The sequence below is a fragment of the Phymastichus coffea genome, unplaced genomic scaffold, assembly GCF_024137745.1.
Source record: "Phymastichus coffea isolate CEN01 unplaced genomic scaffold, Cenicafe_Pcof_1.1 PCOF00230, whole genome shotgun sequence".
Lineage (NCBI taxonomy): Eukaryota > Metazoa > Arthropoda > Insecta > Hymenoptera > Eulophidae > Phymastichus > Phymastichus coffea.
Window position 1 is genome coordinate 20,702 of NW_026707041.1, and position 19,049 is coordinate 39,750.

The following is a 19,049-nucleotide window of genomic DNA, read 5'->3' on the forward strand; positions in this document are numbered from 1 at the left end:
AATTTGAGGACTTTTTTAGGTCTTTTTTGAGGACTTTTTGGAGGACTATTTTGAGGACTTTTTTGAGGACTAATTTGAGGACTTTTTTGAGGACTATTTTGAGGACTATTTTGAGGACTTTACATACGTTGCCAGCCTTTGGTTCGCAACTCGCAAACTCTCGTCTCAAAATGCGATTCTAACCTCCATTTTCATCATAATATTCTGATCCTTTCATATTCTTTCTTTCTTTCACGTCTTCATTTCTATTTTTGCCTCCTTTTTTCCCTTTCATTCCTACCCTTCCTTCTCTTTCTTCTTCACTATCTTCTTCCTCGTCTTTTCCCTTTTTTCTTTTACCATAGATTCTCCTTTCTCTATTTTATCTCCCATTACTCCTTCTTCCCCTCCATTTCCTTGGCTTTCTTCTCCTTCCATGTCTTCTCTTTGTTCTTCGATTCCTTCTCCGTCTACTTCTACTTTCATCTCTTCTTCCAGTTCTTCTCCTTCGCTCTTCTTGTTTATCTCTTCTTTCTTTCCTTTTCTTTGTCCTACTTTACACCAAAAATCGAATTATTTAATTATATAAATTTAACTACATGTTTACGAACCATGGTTTCTGGATTGTGTAGTCCCATCTGTAAATACCTCGAGACTCTCCAGATATTTCTTATTATCTATGTAAAAAATATAATGTTAACATTTATTTAATCAAATAATATTAATGTACTGAAGTGGTACTTTCGAAATAACAACTGCATTTTCTTCGGCGCCATTAATACATAAAAATATTTACTCCGCCCCCGAACTAGCTCGTTTAGTTATTAGAAGAAATAATATTCATTTTGTAACGGGAAAACTCACTTTATAGCGTTTTCTATCATTTCACCATTGCTTTGCACGGGAAGGATAGACATTGGTACGATTTATATTTTCTTTTCAACTCATACGAACATTTTTCAAATAGCTTTTACGACGAATTTGATAATACAAACATTCAAATCAATTTTAAAAATTAATTGCCGAGTATAAGATTTAATAGTAGAGAGGATACACATTTACAAACATTTTACTATAGACAATTGAAACAAGCTAATTTCCTAAGGCCAGTATGGACGTTATAAGAAAAGAATATAACTATAATCAGGCAACTCCCTATATTAGTCAGAAGAAGTTTAGTTCTTATCGACTGCGATAATTCAAATGATCTAATAAAGTCAATGATAAATTTAGACAATTTGTTTACAGAAAGAATAAGAAACTATGAATCCGGGCAAGATAGACGTGGATATAATAAGCAAGAAAATATTCAAATTAGCCAGTTTATCATTAAAAAATCATTGTAATTCAAATTATAGAGGTAGACAAAATTATAACAGACTTTGAACACGTGGTAGGCCACGTGGTTCATACAATCGAAACTTTTATCATCGAAATTTGTCGAATGAAAACGTTTTTAATCAGATCTCCCTAAGCCATAACTATCCGACTCAAACATACACAAGCTAGCAAGATCCATCAGTTCAATTAACGCACAGCCATTATCTTCACTAATACCCAGCACTTGTTTTCCGCCTCCAATACATAACAATACAAATCATCACACAGCCAGTAATGTCCAAACACAACAAAATAATTTAAACGCAAAATACGCGCGTTTAAATGCGGTCCGTCAGCGCGTCAATTTCACAATGATGTTGTTTCCGAAATACATATGGGAATGAACGATAAGGACCCCTTTGATGGAACGCCGAAAAAAACAATACTGCCTTCACCGCACTTATTGTGCAAAGTAAATGAAATATCGGTATGGTCGCTTATCTATACAGGGAGTCAAATTAGCGTTATTTCTGAAGAATTTTATAAGAAAATTAGTAAAATAAGAAAATGTTTAGAGCTTCCAGTAACAGGCATACAAGTTTCAGTGGCTTTAGGAAAGAAATAAACTACAATATAAAAGCAAACACAACTGAAAATCCAATTCATCCATTTATGAATTTATCTTTTTGGTTGTTGTATTCTTAACAAGTTAAATCATATTAGGAAATAAGATTCACAAGTCGATAGGCTTGCTCATAAATTGCTGGCATATGTCAATACACAAAAAATATAAAACATTACCAAATTTGTCGACTTTGTTTGAACCGGACGTGTCAGAGAGACTATGCATAATAAAGGAAAAAGATAAAACACTCATATACAAAATTATTTGCGATAGAGAAATCATCGAAAATGAAAAAATATCAGAAAAAGAAAGAAGTGAAAAGGATGAAACTATGCAACTAAATGATATAAATAACAAAGAGCATAATGGTGAATTATCCAAGGAAATAAAGCAATTGAACTTGATGAATATATAAATGGAATAGACAGGATAATGAATACAAAGAAAGTTGGAATAAATGCATGCACGCGGAAAAGTGAAGAGCGAACCAGCCTTTCTAAACAACTTGATACAGTCACGAAAAATTTTTCAAATATTGACGAAAGACAAAAACAGATTTTTTTCACCATGTTAAGACAGTTTGAGTATCTGCTTTCCGACAAACCTGGATGCGTAAATAATTACACACAAACTGAGATAAAAAAATCAAAATCCTACATTAAAGCAAAAGTATCCTGTGTTGTATGCTCTGCGTGACAAAGTCGAGGCGTGCTCAAACAAAATGATGGAAGCTAAAATTATCAAACCAGCAGTAAGTCCGTACTGCAATCTGCTCCGAATCCGATTAACTTAGGTAACAGAGGACTCAACATCTCCATGCCATGTAAGCATAAAATCGCCTTTCCGATACGGGGTTTTGATAATGTCTGTAAATTAGCAATGTTTGCGAATTAATGCGCCACGGAAATCCGAATATGATGATAAAGACTCAACTCCAAGATTAATATAATTGTCACGCGATTTTAATGAAAACGAGAAACGAAATGTTTTGTTTGCCGAAATAAAATTCAAGTTGGAAAAGAAAAGTGCTCGCTGATTATCTTTTATAATTGACTTTAAATCCCGTCACCGCGCACTCTCTGGCGTCGACTTGCTTTGTGATAATCGAGTCTAATAGCAAGTAAAATTTACAGATTGCAAAGACGTAAAATCATCAAAGCGCTGATCGAGTTTGATCTCATATACATCTAAGTTATAAAGTATGTAACGGGGAACGCTCGCTCACGAGCTTGCCCAGTTTCTCGCTCCACCGTGCCTGTCCGTCGCCACAAGGTCATGAGCAAGGAGAATTCTTGCTGATGCGTTGTGTTTTCATTTTGGAGATGCGACGGACCAACGGCAACGACAACGACGACGAGGAGGGCAAAGCTAAGACGTGAGAGAAAAAGAGAAAAGCATGTGTGGTGCACGCGCACACAGCGGGGTCCGCGCGTTGAGAGCGACTTTACGTGTGTCCGCGCCGCGAGCGGAGATGTTCTTCTCCATCCGGCGGTAGTGGCAAGCAGACGCATCCCGCAGCAACAAGCGAACAACACAAGATTTGTGTACGACGACGACGAAGTATCGTGGGCGATACATCTGAGAGGGCAACTAGACCTGAGTGCCGCAGCTAAGCAATAAAAACTCAGCAACAGCTTATCAACAACAGTATTAACAGCTTCAACTACGGTGAGCCCCTTCGCTCTCTCTCTCTCTCGCTCGCGCGCGAACACTAGCAGTCGCCGGATCGCGCCATTATTGCGACATGGTGTGCAGTTCTTGCGGCCACGCGCAGTATTTGACGTTTTCGTCACAGGCTTTCCTCGGGGCAGCCGTCGCATCGGTACATTAGAGCGGGCTGCGATTCGGTATTCTCGGGTGAATCGCGAAAGCGAAGCAATTGTCGGGTCATCTGCTAGTTCGTAGGGCAGAGTGAATATTTTTATACGAATAATGTCACCAAATAATAATATAATTGTTATTTTTTATACGATGCAGAAGATACCATATTAAACCAAGTAACTTGTACATACTGCGCCACAAAAAGCATAAAGCTCCAGTTTCAGCATAATTTTATGTAATAAAATAATAACCTTAATTACTACTTTTTATTATTTCCGCTTTTTGCAAACACTACTACTTTTTATTATTTCCGCTTCAAACCATTTCTTCCCAAATTTTACTTCGATTCTATTCCTACTCTGTCTCACGTTTTTGCTTTGCACAACACTATACTCTTTCGGGTCACCTTTCCACAGAACCAAAATATACTTATTTTCCGCCATAGCCAAAGAAAATACAATTGCCAACTAACCACTTCGCTATCAGCAATTTGGTTATAAACATTTAACAGTTACTAAGACATCGATTTGTTCGAATATTCCCAACAACAAAAGAAAAAATAATTTTTCAATATGATTGAATATACTTCAATATGATATTTTTCAATATGATTAAATTAAATAGCATAGTATATTTAACGCTATGTAGCATAAATTTTCAATTTAATGATCTTTCGAATGAAAAGTTTCATTCCGATAGAAATGGCAAAGCATTGCCTAAATCGACATCGAAGTCGCGTTCTTTCGTACGCTTGTCCGCGCGCCATTCACCCTCTCCTCTGTAGCTAATGTTGAAGGCTTTTCCGAGCGTCGGAAAAAGATTGGTGGACACATCTTATCATGACCTTTCGAATGAAAAAGGTTTCATTTGAATAAAAGTGGCAACATTTTGCCAAGATCGACATCGAAGTCGCGTACTTTCGTACGCTTGTCCGCGCGTATTTCCCCTGTTATGTAGCTAACGTGAGAGGCTTTTCCGAGTGTCGACAAAAGTGTCTGCAAAAGTTTTACGAATAGTAATATCACCGTCAGTAATACTGAATGGTGAGCGAGAAACAATTAATCTCACTCAATAAAAAGTCTTAGTATTAAATTTTTACTTAAATGCTCATAATTTGTATTTCTAAAAATAACTAAAAGAGTCACTTTTCTATTGATTAGAAAAATTACTTTAAATTTATATGTTTATTATAAAGTTATAAAAAAAATAAATTATAAGACATTGTTAGACGGTTTATTCTAAGAAAATGGCGTCTTTACAAGGCGGTTCTTTCTTCGATGCGTTGTTAAGCAGTCAATGATATTTTGCAATATTAGTTACCGCGTCGTCTCAATCACCGCTTCGGTTGCTACGGCCAAGTGGAGGGGAAAACAGCAAAAGAGGAGAAATTTGGTAGTCGACCGAAACGGCGCTCTGATTGGTCGAAATTATTAATTTTTGAAATTAATTTTCTCGAAAAGTATTGATGATAAAAATTTTTTGAAAACGGCAATCGATTCAGAAAATTTTGTTCTACAGCCCATTTTCGGGAACTATAATCCTTCTGAATCACCCTGTATATATATATATATATATATATATATATATATATATATATATATACTGCTTGTTTGTACTCAAACTACATGTGTATATGCATATATTACATCCAATCAGAACAATACTTGTTTACCTCGCTATACAGCATATGCGAGAAAGGAGTTGACTTTGAGGGGCTGTAGCTCGAGAAAAAATGGATTTCATGGTTTGGACCCATGAGAACTTTTGTTCTACGTGCCAAGAACTATCATTTCCCAAAGTTTCAGAAAATTTGACCGAAACCATTTTCCATAAGGATACTGCGGGGTCCTTAAGATTATAATATTTTCTATATATAATCTATATTTATATAGATTTATAGATTTATATTTTATAGATCTTGCAACAGTAGTCGATTCGATTAATCGATCTATTCACGATTCGGTACACTCGCGATGCCAGAGCGAACGATTAAGAGAGAGTGAGAGAGAGAGAGGGCGTGCTAGAGTTTAAAAGTTTTCAGTTAAGCCTCAGCTGTTTTTGAGAGAGTATCGCCAATTATTTTGCACAGTGTTTCACCGTTTTGCTACATAGTTTTCCTGGATTTTTGATACGTGGGAGTGTAGCGAGGAAGCATCACATCAGCAGCATTTAAAGCAGCCGCAACTAAAGCAGCAGATATTTGCGAGCAAGGCAGCGCAGCTGATTCTGATACGAAGAGCACCTTTGAATTAGCTGGATAAACAATTACGGCTGATCACCGTAATTGCACCGCAGGGTAGGTGCACCTCCCTTTTTATTGCGCGACAAAATACTAGCGAGAGTATTTTGTCTATCGCGATCGTTATTTTTTGTATTCGCGCCGAGTAGTTTATTAGAATTAAACTTCATTAATTTTATTCGCCGCATTACGTCATTTTCGTTTCCTATTAGTTTAATGGATCTATTATGGATTAAATTTTAAATCGATTTCATCTAGGGGATTAGATGGAATAAGCTTTAGGTCACACCTAAGATAGATGGAGTGTCACAAGTTAGGTGAATTAAGGTGAGTTTAACTCTGTTGGAAAGAAGACACTGAAATAAAAGTATCAAATGTAAAGGTGAATACACGTATAACCATACGTGTTTAACGGAGCGGCGGTTAGCTCTGCATCGCGGGAGTGTGTGCTTTAATAAATTCCTATTTTACTAGCTAATCCACCCCGTTATAATCTATATTTATAAACAATATAATATGTAATATTTATATATAGTAATACTGTCCTATTAAATCATATCGGGTTTTAATGTGCAAATTTAATTTGTTTATTACATTGTAAATGTTAATTATTATAATAAAGCGGATACCCTGAATTTAAGATAACTATCTGAGAAACATGAGTAAGAATTCGTTTCATTGATCACAACTTAGTTATTACTGTTATCAATGAATAAACAATTAATAATGTATTTAAACAAATAATTATATATGAAATGAAAGCCTTAGTTTTTTTACATATTAACGACATCTTGTAACGGGGAGTTAGACCGCTACAATATATTAATTTAACCGAGATCAAGTAATGGCTGGCACTATTGTAGCTCTTTGCGGGATTACGTTCTGCTACGCAAGACCGGCCCGGTAGGTCAAATCGCCAACTGGCCCGCGGATAGCGTTGTGGGTCACGCAGCTTAATCCATTAACGACCAAAATGCTCAATTTTTTTGTCGATTTTCAACGCGTTTTTTTCGGTAGTCATAGGCCTAAGAAATTTTTGCAAACACGTACTTGGATGGGAAATTTAACGCTCTTTCAGAATCTTTTTTCAAAATTGCGATTGATTGCGTTATAAAAAAGTTATAGCCAATTAAACAATAAAAACCTGAAAAATTTTGCGAAAAATCAAGTTTGCGATATTTTTTAGCAATGTTACCGCTAAAAAATCATCAAACAAATATGATCAGAGGTGATCATGACTATCAAAGTATCTCCAGGAATTTTGGAGGAATTTTTGAACCACTTTTTCCAACAAAATGGTGGCAAAATAAAAAAAAATCCATAAAAAACATTTCTCATTTTTTATCTCGGAAACCATTAAGTTTAGATGAAAAGTTTATTGAACAAAAAAGTCTTAGAAAACGAGAAATACGTCTGAATTTTTTCAGAATTTTCCGAGGTGATTTTTGAATTTTCGAAAAATACGGAAAATCCATTTTTCCAAAATCATCTCCAAAAATTCTGAAAAAATTCATGCGTATTCCTTGATAAATTCTAAGATTTTTTGTTCCATAAACTTTTTCTCCAAACTCAATAGTTTTCGAGATAAAAAGTGAGTTAGGTTATAATCCTAGCAGCGTTAATATTTTTGATACAGAATAAAGAACAGCCATTCAACAATAATATAATAATGTTTTGCCTTTTTATGTGTATACAAGTGCAGTTTGTATAGCGTATACTAATATACATATATCAAAAAAGCAATTCAGAAAATTGTATGTGAGCTCATTTTTATTACTTACTAGTCTCTTGTTATTTTGAGACCATACAGTAAATCGAATCGAAAAGATTATTTTCGCTTTCTAAAGTCTAGGTTTGACAAGAAGCATTGAAAACTGTAGTAATTATTTTCATTAGGTATTTTTATTATTTTATATAACATGTCGCAAAAGCGTAAAAGACGTTCCACTCGCTCCCATGAAATGTACGAAATTGATACTTCAAAGAACACTTACGATAATATAGTTACCCTTCCAAATCCTGACAATTCTGGTTCTGATGGATCAGATTTTGATACTGATTCGGATGATGAAATTTCTAATATAACGTACACAGAAGCTTGTAAAACATATACTGAAACTCAAACTAAATTAGAAAGAACGCATGAACTCCAGTGGATGGAAGGAGAAAAAAAGTATAATGATTTGAAAGACTCGGTAAAAAATAAAATACAAGAAATGAAGCCAGTAGAACTGTTTGAAACATTTTTCTCAACTGAAATGAAGCAATATATTATAGATGCTTGCAAAGAAAATAATTTTGATTTAAAGTTAAAAGACTTAAATATATTCGTGCGAATAATCATTTTGACTTCATTCAACAAAAGGAAATCTCAGAGGGATTACTGGTCACGTGATCCCTTTTTATCTTGTAACGTTGTTTCTTCTGCTATGTCACGTAATAAGTTTGAAGAGATCAAATCAAAATTAAAATATTCACAAACGAAAGATAAAAATCCAACAGACTATGCTTGGCGTGTCCGTTCACTATTAAACCTATTAATAGTTTATTGAAATCAATATTATGAAGTTCGGTGTGTGGAGAACTGCTCTTTCCATCGATGAAATGATGGCTAAGTCTTATGCGAGGACGGTTCTAAAACAATTCATTCGAGAAAAACCCATACGATTTGGTCTCAAATTCTGGGGTCTTTGTACTTCCGATGGTTTTGTATTAGGTCTTGACTTATACTGCGGAAAAAATTCTACAACGGGAAGTAAATTTAGTAAGTGTCATTAGGTTCTCGTGTTGTCATGAATTTACTAGAAAAGTTTTTTCGTGTTATACCTCCGGGCAAAATATCTATGTTCCATCTTTATTTTGATAATTATTTCACAAGCTTAGATCTCGCTGTGCATTTGAAGAAGTTTGGGCTAAAATGTACAGGTACTATTAGAGAAGATAGAGTCAAAGATAAAAATGTTCTAAATAAAAAAGCTCAAAGAGGTGAGTGTGCCGTGAAGCACGATAAGAACAGTGGTATAAATTACATCACTGTGATGGATTCAAAACCAGTTTCGATTACGCAGGCCGACAGAATTTGACAAAAATATTTTACCAAGAACCCGAGTATAGTTTTCCGAAATTTTTTTGCGCGCTGAATCCGAATCCGAGGTCAGAATTACTCTGGTGGCTCCGGTTTTCGAGATATCCTAACCTAAAGGTGCAAAAAAACGCGATTTTTGCCTATATTTGAGGTTATGTAGCAAAGAAAAGAAATTTTTTTTCAAAAAACTGTATACATCAAATTAAAGTATGAGTTTTCTTCTTTCAAATGCCGTTGAGTATGCTCGGATATCTTTTTTTTTCACGAAGTTACACAAATTTGAAAATTTCAAATTTTATGAATTTAAAAAGCACCACATCATTCAGCCCAAGCTATCTAACAAGTAACCATATTAAAGAGCCACTCACCAATTTAAACCAAACTTGGAAATATGACAAAACACTAAAAAATATTGTGAGCATCGTGCTTCTATTTACAAAATGCTCTCTTACGGGTAGAAACCACCCCTGCCAACCCCTAAACAGGCTCACCCACATAACCCTGGGTAGAGCAAGTTTAATTAACTGCTTTTTGATAAAAAAACTCATTTTCTAATCACAGGTATGCGTACTAATATGATCTAAATAGGCCTCATCCCCAAATACCTCCTCAACCCTTTAAAACCAGCCCTCCCAACCCCTAAGCAGGCATACCCACATGACGCTGGGTAGAGTAAGTTAGCCAAGTGCTTTTTATTTCAAATTTGTGTAACTTCGTGAAAAAAAAAGATATCCGAGCATACTCAACGGCATTTGAAAGAAGAAAACTCATACTTTAATTTGATGTATACAGTTTTTTGAAAAAAAATTTCTTTTCTTTGCTACATAACCTCAAATATAGGCAAAAATCGCGTTTTTTGCACTTTAAGGTTAGGATATCTCGAAAACCGGAGCCACCAGAGTAATTCTGACCTCGGATTCGGATTCAGCGCGCAAAAAACCTTCGGAAAACTATACTCGGGTTCTTGGTAAAATTTTTTGTCGGCCTGTGTTATTTCTCTGCTGCAGGGGTAACTCCATTATCCTTTTCAAATAGATACAGTAAGCAAGAAGGAAAAAAAGTTGAAATACCTTTTCCGAGGGCTATTAGCGTCTATAACAGTTTTATGGGTGGCAATGATGTCCACGACGGACATTGTAACAATTTACTTCCGAGTATTCGTTTAAAAAAGTGGACGTGGGTAGTTTTTTTAAGACTAATTCAAGCTTCGATTGTAAATGCTACTGTACTATTCAATGCTGTCAATGATGAGAAAAAAAGGGTTGGAACAAAAGATTTTGCACTTTCAATAGCTAAAAATTACATGACGCAGAGACAATGCAAAAAAGAGAAACACAATATGTCCAAACAAACAAAACTCAAACTTTGTTCTTATTGTCCTGTAAAAACGAGAATTATCTGTGAAAAATGTGATTTATCGATTTGTGTTGAATATTTCAAAAAAAAATTCGTATTGCAGTGAGAGGCAAGGGGACTCACTCAAATCAAGCACCTCGAAAAGTGAGAGGCAAGGGGACTCACTCAAATCAAGCACCCCAAAGGAGACAAAATTCTACTACGTCCTCGTCGTTATCTCTGGGTCATGCTAAGAGTAGAACGTTTTTTATCTCGAAAATTATTGAGTTTGGAGAAAAAGTTTATGGAACAAAAAATCTTAGAATTTATCAAGGAACACGCATGAATTTTTCCAGAATTTTTGGAGATTTTGGAAAAATGGATTTTCCGTATTATCCGAAAATTCAAAAATCGCCTCGGAAAATTCTAAAAAAATTCAGGCGTATTTCTTGTTTAATTCTAAGACTTTTTTGTTCAATAAACTTTTCATCTAAACTTAATGGTTTCCGAGATAAAAAATGAGAAATGTTTTTTATGGATTTTTTTTTTATTTTGCCACCATTTTGTTGGAAGAAGTGGTTCAAAAATTCCACCAAAATTCCTGGAGATACTTTGATAGTCATGATCACCTTCGATCATATTTGTTTGATGATTTTTTAGCGGTAACATTGCTAAAAAATATCGCAAACTTGATTTTTCGCAAAATTTTTCAGGTTTTTATTGTTTAATTGGCTATAACTTTTTTATAACGCAATCAATCGCAATTTTGAAAAAAGATTCTGAAAGAGCGTTAAATTTCCCATCCAAATACGTGTTTGCAAAAATTTCTTAGGCCTATGACTACCGAAAAAAACGCGTTGAAAATCGACAAAAAAATTGAGCATTTTGGTCGTTAATGGGTTAAGGAGTTTTGAAACAAGCTGGTCTATTTAAGACGCTGAGATGGACAATTAATTAACGCTTTAGTGGCCAATTAATTGCATCGTATATTTGGTCTGGTGAGACGCATGTGTTAATGTGTGAGCTGGTACACGTGTGGTGTGTACGTGTGTGTAGCCCTGAGGCTTTGTGAAACAACATGAGGTAGATTATGAAATAATACAATAAATAGGAGAAAGAGAAACAACAATCGATAGATACATATTTAACTTAAGTTCTAATTTGGTGCAAATCTTTGGTTTGCTGAATCACGCAAGACTAGATAAGTCGGAAGACTGAGTTTCCGTTGGAGGGACTGCCTTGTTTGATTAAATTACACACAGAATCATACATACAAACGAGTTTCTTATATCTTAAGTGTACAACGTAACGAAGTATTACATGAAATCAGATTTGATGCGTTATTTTACGATCAACGTTAGAAGAAGGCGGAGTTTCCTTTGGAGGGATTGCCTTGTTGATTACAATGTGATTACAGTCCATACACTGGAATGGACATCAATTATTTACAAGTGTTTTCGTTGACCTAAGTATACTTGACTAGGTGAGACAATGAGATCAGGATACCGCGCGAACAAGAGTCGATTCTCTTGGCCTTCTGGCTACAGAGAACTCAGCCTCTGCATGTCGCGGGCCAGGCTTATTGCTCACAGAATACGAAAGGGCTCAACTCTGATACGGCAAGCCAAATCGCGCACATCTGTGGCACTTAGTTTCGAGGGATGACTTGTTGTAATACTTTTGATTTCCTTAAAGAATAGGTAGAATACAAAGTCGAGTGATATTCCTTTTGTATGTGCCCGAAGCAGTCTTGACTGATGCAACTCGGGCGATGTGGTCGCTTCCAGGGAACACCTCGAGGATGACACCTAATGGCCATTTTCCGCAAGGGACGTTGTCCTCGATGAGTAGGACTACGACACCGGGTTTTAGCTCTGAGGTGGATTGGTTCCACTTCTGTCGAACCTGTAGTTCATGTAGATATTCTTGATGCCATTTATTCCAGAAGTTCTGTCGAGCCTTGGACAGAAACTTGTACGTGGAGAGTCGATTATCTGGAACTGAAAGTAACGATTCTTCAGGCAAAGCATTTAAAGGTCTACCTATAAGTAGGTGAGCTGGTGTTATAGCTAGAGGATCGTTTGGATCTGATGACAAAGTGCAAAGAGGGCGGGAATTCAAGATCGCTTCGATTTCAATAAGAAGGGTATTCAATTGCTCATAAGTGAGTTGATTGTCGACAATGCGTCTGAGATGGTGCTTAAAACTTTTGACAGCGGCTTCTCACAGACCTCCGAAATGAGGAGATAGAGGAGGATTGAAATGCCATTCAATCCTTTTGGAGATGGCGTACTCTGTCAGACTCCTTTGAGTATCTTCTGAATTGAAGAATTTGAAGATGTCATTCAACTCCTTACAAGCTCCTACGAAATTGCTTCTGTTGTTGGAATAGACATGAGCCGGTAACCCTCTTCGAGCGATGAACCTGCGAAATGTGGATAAGAATCCGGGTGTGGAAAGATCGGTCGCCAGTTCAATATGCACTGCTTTGGAGGCTAAACAGATAAAAACACAGCCATAGGCTTTGAGAAAAGACCTATTTTTGTGAGCCTTCTCTTTGATATTAATAGGACCGAAGAAATCGACTCCGGTATGAGAAAAGGCAGCGGATTGACTAACCTTCGGTTCAGGCAGATCCGCCATCTTGGCATAACCAACTGGGGGATTTTGTCGGATGCACCTAACACAATCGCCGGTGATCTTTCGTACCTGAGACTTTCCATTGAGGATGAAGAATTTAATCCTAATAGCATAAAGGGTAGATTGAACACCAGCGTGAAGGTTAGCTTCGTGGTATTAACGGATGATCAATTGAGTCACATGATGATTAGAAGGTAGTAAAATTGGATGTTTCTGATCATATGGGAGCTGAGATTTGTTCAGACGACCTCCTACTCGAATTAGTTTGTCAGTTCCAATGAATGGGCATAACTTGTCGAAAGGAGTACCTTTCCGTACACCATTGATGAGTTCGGATAGATGACGATATTCAGTTGGAAAACCTTGTTTTTGAACAAGCGATAAAATCTTGTTCTCAGAACTAATAATTTCAGAAGTGAGCAAGGGTCGGACACATTCGACTTCTTTCCTCGTACGATCAGAAGGATTTTTGAAATCCGAACGTGATGGAGTGGATTTTTCTACATCTCGTGAAGGCTGTCTCCAACGAGATATGAGTGCTACAACTCTGACTAACCGTTCATACGATGAAAATCGTGAAAGAATGTCGTCACCAGTAGAAGAAGAAGACGAAGGAGCTATAGTCAAACACGATTCTTCCTGCAGCCCCGATAAATTTTGAGAGGATGGTGGATTTTGAAAAGGCCATTTGGATTCAGCCGAAGCCAACCAACTTGGACCAGATACCCATAAAGTGTTCTCGGCAAAGTCCGATGGCAGCTGGCCTCGAGAGAGGGCGTCTGCAGGATTGTCTTTGGATTGCACATGTCTCCATTCGACTTGATTGTTTAAAGATTGAAGATCGGCGACTCTGTTGGATTCAAACGTTCTCAAAAGATGAGGCGCTTTTTTTAGCCAACAGAGGACGATCGTCGAATCCGACCATAAAATACTTCGATTAATTAAGAAGTCTAGTTGTTTTTTGACTTCTACGTACAACCTTTTCAGGATTGATGTAGCGTATAATTCTAATCGCGGAATCGTAACTCCACTCAGGGGAGCCACCCTGGACTTGCTAGCGATAAGCCTGACCAAGGTGTTCTCCCGCGAATCAGTCGATTTCACGAAAAGACATGCTCCGTAGCCATGAAGAGAGGCGTCACAAAAACCATGTAATTCAATTTTGATAGGTTGCTGAAGCAATAATTGTCGAGGAAAGCAAAGATTTTGTAAGAGAGGTAGTTGGTTAGCCAGAGTCTTCCATTTTGAATGGATATCTTGGGGCAAGGACTCGTCCTATTTTACCTTGGCTTTCCAGCAGTCTTGAATTAAGACTTTGGCATATAAGCTTATGGGTCCGAGTAATCCGAGAGGATCAAAAATTTTAGATATTTCCGAAAGAAGTTTTCTTTTGGTGGATGAAGTTTGAGGATCGACTGGAGTCAAAGAATACTGGAACAGATCTTCCTGAGAATTCCAAACGATTCCCAGAGTTTTCTGCACCGTTCGTTCTTTAACTGCCGAGTCGAGGTCGAAGATCTTTTGTTCGATGGGATCTAATGCATCTGGGTGGTTTGAAGCCCATTTTCTGATGATGAAACCACCTCGTTGAAGCAAAGTGACCATTTCGTCTCGAATAGCAACTATCTCCTCGAGAGTGTCGGCTCCAGAAATGAAGTCATCGACATGAAAATCTCTCAAGAGAAGTTTACTTGCACGTGGGAACTGGTGAGCTTCGTCCCGAGCGAGTTGCTGAATAGTGCGAATCGCCAGAAATGGGGCAGAAGCCATGCCAAAGGTGACAGTATTAAGTTTGAATGACTGAATTTTTCCTTGATGATACCATAAAACCTTTTGGAATCTGCGATCATCTGGATGAACTAAGATTTGCCGGTACATTTTCTCAATGTCTCCAGTGATCACATAAGGATGAATGCGAAAGCGAAGGATTTGTTCGAAGATAGTGTTTTGAATGGTAGGACCAACCATCAGCACATCATTTAACGAAATATCAGTCGATGTTTTGGCTGACGCATCGAAAACTACCCGTAACTTGGTGGTTTCGCTGGATTCTTTATTCACAGCGTGATGAGGAAGATAGTATTCACCATCGAGACTGATTTCGTTGCACAGAACCATGTGACCCAAAGAGATGTATTCCTCCATTACCTTGGAGTACTCTTCCTTAAAGGATGGTTTACATTCAAATTTCCTTTCAAGGGCATGGAAACGAGTTAGGGCTTGTAGTTTAGACCCTCCTAGATCAAATTTGTTGTCCCGGAAAGGCAAACGGACGACATAACGACCTGAAATGGGATCACGAGAGGTGTGCTTGGAATAATGTTCCTCGCACGCAACCTCGTCTCGTGACTTGACAGGTTCGTGATCGAAATCTTCGATAATCCAGAACCGTTCAAGAAGCTTGTCAAGTTTGACGACGTTGCAAACACTTGAAGTTGAAGTAACGAGGTTATTTGTACCGCCAACAACAACCCAACCTAATAAGGTTTTTTGTAAACCGATAGTGGAATCATGATGATGTAGCTTTATTTGACCAACGTTCAATACTGAGAACGTTGTACTGGACGCCAGCAGAAGATCTACTGGCTTCGGAAGATGAAATTGAGGATCTGCCAGATGAATGTTACCAGGTATATTAAATTGATTTCGAAGAAAGGTGTCATTGGGCACGACTCCCGCAATATTAGGAACTATTAAACAATTTAATTGAAACTGAGAATTATTGTAAACTGACTGAAAAGTGATTTTAACGTGATATTTTGAAACAGTGCTCAATTTGTCAACTGCTCCAATCTTTACATAACAACTAAGCTTAGGCAAATTTAATGAATTTGCAAAATTTTCAGAAATAAGATTAACAGTGGAACAAGAATCTAAGAGAGTACGTGCTTGGACAAACTTTCCTCGCTGATTGCGGACCTTGATGACCGCTGTGGGCATCAGTTGTGAATTCGAAGAAAAGGCTATGGAACAATACGAGGGATAGACTAGTCATGATGATGGTTTGCTATCTTCTTGAGAAGATATCTTGTTATCGTGAAGAAGACTGTGATGGAATTTGTTGCACTGCTTACAACGCCCCTTATTGGTACAAGCAAAAGGATGGATCCTGAGACAATTGCGACAAATGCTGCTCGCCTTGATAAAATCAAAACGCTTCTCTGGTTGCAACTGGAGGAATTCGCTGCATTGATGTAACCGATGAGCGCCCTTACATTTAAAACAGACAAGAGTATGAGAATTTGAAGAATCAGAAGTGGAAGGTGAAGAAGCTGTGGTGGCAAAAGACCGACCACCTGTTTTGAAGTTCTTATTTGACCCTTCCGATGGGACCCTTCCGACTACTGGGTCTTTTGCGAGCGTGACTGTTTAAGCCAGAAGAATCCTCCAATGCCTGTAACTTGAAGACATTTTTCTCTAGGAATTTTAACAAATCGTCTAATTTGGGCAGTTTGTCGGTATCCAGATGGTCCTGCCAACGGCTCAATGCGGCCGGCAGTAGACAACGTTCAACGACCCTCACCATAAAGTCTTCGCCTGATCCGGCATCGAGACGAGTCAGAATGTGAGAGTGTTGACGAGTCCTATCCACCAACAACGAAAACCCATCGGCAGTAGCACTGGTCAGTTTTGAAAGATCAAGAATGGCATTGAGATGGTGAACGGCGACGAGGCGCCTTTGGTCGTAAAAATTGAGCAGGGTTTGCCAGGCCTTCATATAACTACCTTCGCAAGGATCATAACGAGATACCTTGTCGAGGGCTTTCGAAGTCAAATGGGCAAACAACTGACTAGCCTTGACTGCGTCACTGATATCAGTTCTTTCATGAACCAGAGCAATGAATTTGCTCTTGAACTCCGCCCACTTCTCTCTGTTACCATCAAATGAAGGTAGCTGAACTTGAGGAAGTCGGGGTAGTTCCAGATGCGACGTCAAGGTTACATTACTCGCATTGCTTGCTTGTAATAAGGTAGAGTTACTCGCAGGATGGAAAGATTGTACTGACCTCGATGGTTGCTTGCTTGCCATCAACACGCCAGCATCGAAATAGCGGGTATCGAGTTCAGAAAAGGTGTCAAGATAGGTGTGGTCTGGTACTAAACCAGCCAATTCGTCATTATACCCTAACATGGCTTTGTAAAGGGATTGGAGATTTTCAAATCTCATTTTTGCGTTCATTGGGTCGCAATTAGGTTCTTGCAACAGAACCTCAAGTTTAGAAAGTTGCATCTGGAATGTCTGCCCCTTTCTAAGAATGTAGGCGACACGCTGTTGTTGATTTTGATTTAGCGACATTTTGGATTAAAAAATGAAAGAACTAATGTAACTAATTCTAGATATGATAATAAAATATAATAAACAAAACGTGTAAATAGCAACTTAATTTACTTAATGTAAAACAAATAATACTACTATACTTTTCAATAAAGCAAACAAACTACTTGAAACAAATAAATTAATTCAAATTAATTAACACGAAATTAACTTATTAATAAAAAACTTGAATTTAATTAATTAAGCAAGAAAACACAATAAAAGAAAAAACTGAGAAGAAAAAAAATAAAAAATAAAAAAAGAGTATATCAGTGTCGATTGTCACCTCGGACGCAAAAGTGACAACAAGTCCTAAAAGGTTGCTCGTGCAACACTCCGAGCCTAACTTCTAATGGGATTGATATTTTACCGACAATTATGACGAACGAAAAAAAAAAATGAGGAAATTCTAACGAATGATTAAATAAATTATGATGAACAAATAAATAAAGAATAAAATAAAAGGCAGAGGATGAAAGTATATCAACCTCAAAGAAAGTGTACCTTCTTGGAAATAGAACCACTTATCTTGTATTGAAGTTCATGCGGCAGCCTGGTGGAGCGTTCCTGGAAGCGACCGAAAAGGCTGGCAAGAAAGACTTGGCTGTTGAAATGTATTTGTCCTTTTGATGAGTCCTTATGACGCAATATACCGAACGCACTAAAGTCCGTAAACCGAGCAGCACAATGATATCACTCTGTTTTTTTTTTTTAAATGAGGGATCAAAATCAAACCTCACAAGAGGCACCATGTTTTGACGTGTAAGTCGTTATGCCCTAGGCGGCATACCCGCTTTATGTTTTTAGATTTACGAAGAATGAATTTTGGGTTATTGGAATTTTTAGTATTAATTATTCGAGGTGTTTTAAAATAAAATAGACACTAGGTTTTTGTTTGGGAAAAAAGCCTAGATGAGCCATAAAAAAACCCAAATTTATTTACGAACAAAATGAATAGATTGATATCACGGCACCACAGATACAATCACACGTAACTCTCATGCATTCAACACACTGAATTAAGGAGTTTTGAAACAAGCTGGTCTGTTTAAAACGCTGAGATGGACAATTAATTAACGCTTTAGTGGCCAATTAATTGCATCGTATATTTGGTCTGCTGAGACGCATTTGTGGTCATCTGAGACGCATGTGTTAATGTGTGAGCTGGTACACGTGTGGTGTGTATGTGTGTGTAGCCCTGAGGCTTTGTGTATTTTGAATTTTTGTTTAACGTCCGTGAGACGGTGTGTGTTTTACGTCCGTGAGACGGTGTGTATGTTTTACGTCCGTTGGACGGTGTATAAAGGTGTGTGGCCTAGAGGCCTTTGTGATATTTGAAATTTTAACGGTCGCGCATGTGGTTTTTAGTTTAAGTCGGATTATCGCGAGCAAAATTTTGCCGAAGGCTTTAATTTAATTACGGCAGAAATGCAAAGGGTTGCGCAGTACGTTTTCTGCGTCTTTCACTGGACGTTGGGGCCGGATGATGACGAAATTAAAAAAATTTGAAACTTTGAAGAGCCTCGTAGTGGCCAGGCCGGTGGCTCAGGCGTCACTCCCAAAATGTTTTATGCCGGTGTTTTAGTGTCGGTGCGCGCGCAGAGCGCGAGACGGCAGCTCTGGTGCTGCCGCCGCAGAGTTGATGTAGTGTAGCATGTGTTGTGTCGGCAACACAGATTCATGACCATAC

At 37.6% G+C, this 19,049-nt stretch overlaps 2 protein-coding genes across 2 annotated transcripts; both read right to left on the reverse strand.

Annotated features, from left to right (window-relative positions):
• Positions 1–12,093: 12,093 nt before the first annotated feature.
• On the reverse strand, positions 12,094–13,047 carry LOC131674318 (uncharacterized). Its single transcript, XM_058952916.1, has 2 exons — positions 12,636–13,047; positions 12,094–12,491 (listed from the first exon to the last, which is right to left on the reverse strand). Exons 1-2 carry the CDS (start codon positions 13,045–13,047, stop codon positions 12,094–12,096), a joined length of 810 nt encoding a protein of 269 aa, XP_058808899.1.
• A 153-nt stretch (positions 13,048–13,200) lies between these two features.
• LOC131674316 (uncharacterized) lies at positions 13,201–15,984 on the reverse strand. The gene is made up of 2 exons (XM_058952914.1): positions 14,329–15,984; positions 13,201–14,217 (listed from the first exon to the last, which is right to left on the reverse strand). Exons 1-2 carry the CDS (start codon positions 15,982–15,984, stop codon positions 13,201–13,203), a joined length of 2,673 nt encoding a protein of 890 aa, XP_058808897.1.
• Positions 15,985–19,049: the final 3,065 nt, after the last annotated feature.

Bases quoted from the DNA above. Each gene is read 5' to 3' on its own strand.
- LOC131674318 (XM_058952916.1), bottom strand. From the start codon at position 13,047: ATGGCGGATCTGCCTGAACCGAAGGTTAGTCAATCCGCTGCCTTTTCT. The intron at 12,492-12,635 runs GTCTGTGAGAAG...CTTTGTCATCAG, and splicing joins TCTATCTCCTCATTTCGGAG to ATCCAAACGATCCTCTAGCT.
- LOC131674316 (XM_058952914.1), bottom strand. From the start codon at position 15,984: ATGCCCACAGCGGTCATCAAGGTCCGCAATCAGCGAGGAAAGTTTGTC. The intron at 14,218-14,328 runs GTAAAATAGGAC...TTATTGCTTCAG, and splicing joins AAGACTGCTGGAAAGCCAAG to CAACCTATCAAAATTGAATT.